This window comes from Volvox carteri, assembly GCF_000143455.1.
Source record: "Volvox carteri f. nagariensis unplaced genomic scaffold VOLCAscaffold_27, whole genome shotgun sequence".
In the NCBI taxonomy this organism is placed as follows: Eukaryota; Viridiplantae; Chlorophyta; class Chlorophyceae; order Chlamydomonadales; family Volvocaceae; genus Volvox; species Volvox carteri.
Genome location: NW_003307570.1, coordinates 1176217 through 1182259, shown reverse-complemented (window position 1 = coordinate 1182259; position 6043 = coordinate 1176217). Strand labels below are relative to the sequence as shown.

The window sequence follows — 6043 nt, the reverse complement described above, 5'->3', positions numbered from 1 at the left end:
AGGCGCCGTTTGGGGCCGCGCGGTTAGCACGCAGCATTTGGGATTGTCTTGAGATTGACACGGCTCCTGGTGCTTTTCAAATCGGTTAAAGTTTGCTCCTGCTCTGTCCATAGTTAGATGGTGGTGTAAGAGCCATTCGGAAGTCGGAACAGGCTGTTCGTTCGATTGGATTCACAACAATCAATCGCACGAGCGTACGATGTGTTTTGCCTCGCGGGAGGTGGGCAGTAGACTGAGGATTTGAGGCATTTATTTCGCGCGGGGGTGGAGGTCAGGGGGCTGGAGGAAGGCCACCACTTCCATCGGGGGATATCTCCCCCGTCCCCTGACCGAAACGGAGAGGGTAACTGGCTGGGAGAGCAGCCTCGCCTGGAAAGGCCAATCAGCCAATAGTCCGCGTTACTGGAGAATGATGATGATGATGGTGACGATGGTGGTCGTGACGATGGCGATGATGATGGTGGGGATCTGTTGCGGCTCTTTCCCGTCTTACTGTTAAGGGTAGAGTTTTGTTCGGACCCCGCACCACCCCGGGGAAAGAATACGTTTGTGTGTGTGTGGGGGGGGGGGGGTTGGGTGGAATGTGGAGGAGGGTGCGGAGCGAGGGGGGCCTGGGAACCTCACCGAATCATCGCGGATTCACGCACCGCGAAGGGCCAATGTAAAATGGATTTTCAGAAAGCAATGCCCTGGGCGAGGTCGCGTTGGTGCAGCGGTTTGAAGCCGGCCAGCTGTCGAAGCGGGAGCCGTAGGCGGTTTCCTAACCGACACATTCACTTGTCCGCTCTATAACGCCGCCGGCAGTTATTTCTCAACGGATTTTTGGTGTCACTCTTTTAATCAACATCTTAACTAAATCGTTCAAGCAGCCACGTCCGACCACAATTTTTTTTGGAAAAATGTCTTAACGACACGTCTCGCTGGTGGTGGGACTACGGTACTCCATCCATCCATTTCCCCCTCCTCGCGGCTCGCGGAAATCATCGAGAAGCACAAGGGGGGGGGGGTAAAAGCCGGGGCACGCAATGCAGCGCGCCCGTCGCAACGCGCTTATCCTGACTGTTCTCTTTCAGTGCTCCTTTCCGACAGCTAAAATCAGTCTATGGGGCCCCCCCTCCATGTTGCATTGCTGTACTGTTGTACTGCTGTACTGCTGTTAGGCCGTACTATATACTCGGTATACAGAGTGTGCTCGCACGGGCGGTACGGCCAGCCTATCACGTCGCACATCGCGTGCGATCTTCCTCCGCGTCCGCGAATGACTGAAGGAAAAGCAGGCTGGATGCACCCACCATCCCCAACGGCGCATTCTCTCCACGAAATAAAAAGAAACAGAACGAGCGACACGGGAGAGAGGAGGGGGGAAGGCGGCGCAGTTGGCCGATATGAGGACCGCGGGGAGCAGCGCTGCTTCTGCGGGTGAAACCACAACAACAATTACACAAATACACACACACACACACACTCTCTCTTACACCTCCTCTCTCACCAGCAGGGATCTTGGGGGAACCAGCCCGCCAGCCAGCCAGAGCTGTCACAACCCCATTCCCCCCTCCCCTTCCTCTGGCATCCCTTCTACCTTGTAGGGAGCACCGAAACTGCGTTTCCGGAGAAAGTGCCGCACGGCAGCGGACTCGTACGGCACATCATGGCAGCACCGTAACCTTCACTGAAGGTCCTTTCAGACCACGAACGACACACACATACATACATACATACGTACATACATACACTTATACACACGCGGCAAGATACGATAGTCTTACCAACTTTTACAGCACAACACAACATACACACATATACACACGCCCGATAGCGATCCCGCAGATCCGGAAGACACGCTGGCTGCCCTGACGCAACACGACACGGCACGACACCTAACATCCCCGCTTTCCCGCTCCCCACCCCCCGGACCCGGCGTGGCCTCAACCCCCCAACGGAAAAAGAAAGCGACGAAGAGACACCTCCGCTTCCTGGACCCCCCTCTACCACCCCCCTACTTTACTCCCGCACAACAACTCCGCTCCCGAAAAAGCTGCCGGCAGCCACCCCCCCACTACCACTACCACTACCACCCACCCTCTCTCCGCACCAGGAAATAGCGTGTTAGTGCGTGCTAGTGCGCGCCGCCACAACTGTTCGCTTCCGTTTTCCCAAAAGCTCCCCACCACCACCACCACCACCACCACCACCACCACTACCACCACCCACGTGGTCCCGTAGCCCTTTGGCAACGCCAAAATCCCGATTGAAAAGGTACATCGCCCCTCCTCCTCCTCCTCCTCCTCCTCTTCGCTGGGAACCTGCCGAGTTCTTTGTACACCGCTTCCGCCGGTACAAACTAGGTACGTCATGTACACGTCTGTATATGTATATATGTATGTATGTATGTACCACATAGCGTACGACGTATGACAAGAGAGAGATGGGCGCGAGAGGGAGGCCACTGCGAAGCCGCCTTCTCAGAGACCGCGCTCAGCGCGACTGCACGCACACCGTCCCCCCCTTGCGGTCTCCAACGAACCAACCAATCAACGCTATAACCAACATGCACCGCACCAACTGGTGCACACCGTGACCGCCAAAACCCTCTCCTCGCCCCCAACTTCTCCTCCACCTCCACATCCTCCTGCTCCTGCTGCTGCTATTGCTGCTGTCCCTCTCCCATCCTCCTGCTGCTAATTTTGCGCCTCCTGCGCCTCCTGCGCCTCCAATCCTCCTCCAATCCTCCTCCAATCCTCCTCGCCCTCCTCCTGCACTCTCCACACTTCACGGAATGCACAAGCAAGCCCAGGTAGCCGCCGTACCACGGAAAATCCAAATAAGGCCCAACACGTATCTGACGCACACACACACACACACACATACATACATACATACACACAGACGGCACTGCAACGTGCTGGAACTCCCGCAAAGTATATACGCAGCCGCACAACCGCTCCCAACCGCTCCCAACCGCTCCCAACCGCTCACTCGTCCCAGAAGGCGCCCAGGTTTGCGAGCGACTCCACCACTGCCTGCCTCATCGCGGCCCGGTCCGGGAGCAGCGGTACCCGCAGCTGGAAGAAGCACGTGTGTGCCGCCAGGAGCATGGGGCCCGACGTGGGGCCACGGGGCCCCGCCCGGCTGTGAAAGGCGGGAGCGGGGGCGGGGGGGGCGCTGCCATCACTACCTGCGAGCGAAGCTGCCGGCCCCCTGCCACCCGCGCTGCCGTCACCAGTTCCATCCCCGCCGCCGCTGCCGCCGCTGCTACTGCTATTGCTATTGCTGCTGCTGCTACCTCCCACATCATCGCCTCTGCCGCTACCGCTACTGCTGCCGCTGCTGCTCTCACCCTGGACCAGGTTTGCGTTCTCTTCCGCCTCCCGCTGCTGCTGCTGCCGCTGCTGCTGCTGCTCAGTAGGTGAGGTGATTGCATCCGAACCAGACGAGCCGGCGCTGCCCTGCTCTGCCCCACCACCGGAATCCGCATCCGCGAGTACCTGATGTTCGCCCCCATCGGCCCCATCACCCCCTCTAGACTCCCCATGATCGTTGCCATCACCACTGCCACTACCACCCACCACCACCACCCCGCCAGATCCACCACCATCAGCACCATCACCACCACCATTGCCCGTAGTGGTGGTGGGGGTGGTGCTGCTGCTGGTCATGGCAGTAGCAGTACTAGTACTACTACTGCTGCTGCTACTGCTACTGCTGCTGCTGCTGCCGCTGCTGGTCGTGACCTGCCCGGAGGAAGAACCCGCTTCAGGACCCGTACTCGCGGCGTCCTCGTACGGCACTCCTCCCCCTCCCCCTCCTGAGCAGTCGCGCCCCGTTCTCGCGGGTACCAGCTGCAGGTGCTGGCTCAGGTGCTTGAAGCCGCCCGCGGGCAGGTGGGAGAGGCCCGTCCAGAACTGCAGCAGCCGCCGCTGCTCCTCCGCAGAGAGCTCCGAAACCACCTCCCAAAACACCTTGAGCACGGCCTGCAGGTGCAGTGCAGTACGAGTGGTGGGCGGTGGGCCCACTAGCAAGTGTTGAGAAAAAAGAAAAACACCATAACCGACGTCTGTGTGTATGTCTGCGAGTGGCCCTCATCAGGGGGCTCCCAAGTCCAGTCCATATCCTTGGTGGATAGCATGAAGGACAGCAGTAGCAGCAACAGCAGTAGCAACAGCAGCAACAGCAGTAGCAGTAGCAACAGCAGCAGTAGCAGCAACAGCAGCAGCAGCAACAGCAGTAGCAACAGCAGCAACAGCAGTAGCAACAGCAGCAACAGCAGCAACAGCAGTAGCAGTAGCAACAGTAGCAGCAACAGCAGTAGCAGTAGCAGTAGCAGTAGCAGCAACAGCAACAGCAGTAGCAACAGCAGCAGTAGCAACAGCAGCAGTAGCAACAGCAGCAGTAGCAACAGCAGCAGTAGCAACAGCAGCAGTAGCAACAGCAGCAGTAGCAACAGCAGCAGTAGCAACAGCAGCAGCAGCAGCTCAGGTCTAGGCCTCCCGCCCACCAACACGCATTCGACCCCCCTCCCCCTCATTACCCTTTTCCCCCCCCCTTCCTCCCCTCCACCCGCCCCCTCCTCTTTCCCACCCCCACCCCTCTTGCCTACTCCCACACACCCCCCCTCCGCGCACCGCACACCCTCACCTGCTCTCTGTCACTCTTGAACGCGGGTGCGCTGCTGTGGTTGCGCCACGCCTCGACATCAATGCCCCCCACCTCCCCGCCCAGCCGGCTGTTGAAGGCGGCTGCGCTGATGCCCCGCAGCCGCGCGGCCAGCTGCTGCACCCGGTCGTCCTCCTCCTCGTCCGGCATACGGAATAGCGACTCGGCAAGACCCTGGGCTAGAGCCGTAACCTAGGACACGTCCAGGGAAAACGTATGATGTGCGGGACAGGGGGGTCATATCTTCACCCTGCGGTCGCTACCTGGCGAAGCCCTGCCTTCCCCGGTATTTCGGGGCACACCCTCATCCAGTCACCCTAGCCAACTTCTCAGTGGATCGCTCAGGTTCGGCACCCACCACCAGCATCCAACGGAATCTGCCGGATCTACGGCGGCCCAACTCCATTCCTGGTCAGCTCACATGTCAACTTTATATCGCAGGTCACCACCGTCCATCGACTAGGGGCACTCTTATCCTCCACTATCGGAAGGATTTTCGACCCTGACAGGTCTCGATCCCGGGATCTCCCGGGGGCAATGGTGCGAGCTGTACCAGTAGTGCCGAAACCTATAAGTAAGTATGTATGTACGTACGTACGTACGTACGTACGTACGTACGTATGTATGTATGTATGTATGTATGTATGTATGTATGTATGTATGTATGTATGTATGTATGTATGTATGTATGTATTAGCTGTGATTAGGGAGAGGTAGCTAAGGGCAACGAAGTCAAGCTCAAGTAAGTACACACATACACACATACACACAAACATACATACATACATGCACACACACACACATTCAGGTGCTCCACGCAGCACCCACCGCATCCAGCTCGTACTCCTGCCAATCCTCCGCGCCACTGCCACCGCCGCCGCCACCATCTCCGGCCCCCTTCCTGCCTCCCCCTCCCGCCTCCGCCTCCGCCTCCGCGTCCGGCCCCCCCTCCGCCTCCGCCTCCGCCTCCCCACGGGTCTTGTCCTCCTGCTCCTGTGCCTGCTCCTCCTCCTCCGTCGCCGCCATCACCTTCCCGTGTCGAGAGCTGCACCCCCAGGTGCAGTAGAACCGCACCAGGCGCTGCAGGTAGTCCCGCCGGTTAGCCGCGGTGACCGCCACGTCCTCGCCCGCGCCCCCCGGCAGCAGGGACACCTCGTGCGCGGACCCCAGCTGGCCGCATGAGGCCACGAAGGTGAGACACAGGGCTGCCGGATATGGGGGTTGGGGTAGAGGGGGTGGGGTAGGGGGTTTGGGGTAGGGGTTTGGGGTAGGGGGGTGGGGAGGAGGGTTGGGGAGGAGACATACATATTTATACATACATACATATAGGTTAGGCACTACTGGTAAAGCACATACTGATGCCCCCGGAGGTTCCGGGATCGAGACCTAT

At 59.2% G+C, this 6043-nt stretch overlaps 1 protein-coding gene across 1 annotated transcript in view; it reads right to left on the bottom strand.

Annotated features, from left to right (window-relative positions):
• Positions 1-2972: 2972 nt before the first annotated feature.
• The window catches only part of VOLCADRAFT_92719 (uncharacterized protein), a gene marked incomplete at both ends in the record, with an annotated part of 14980 nt that continues 11909 nt past the window's right edge, over positions 2973-6043 (bottom strand). Inside the window, 4 exons of the mRNA XM_002952001.1 lie at positions 2973-3062; positions 3837-3971; positions 4636-4845; positions 5482-5858. Of these exons, the coding sequence (XP_002952047.1) occupies positions 2973-3062; positions 3837-3971; positions 4636-4845; positions 5482-5858 (812 nt within the window). The remainder of the gene's footprint in view (positions 3063-3836; positions 3972-4635; positions 4846-5481; positions 5859-6043) is intronic.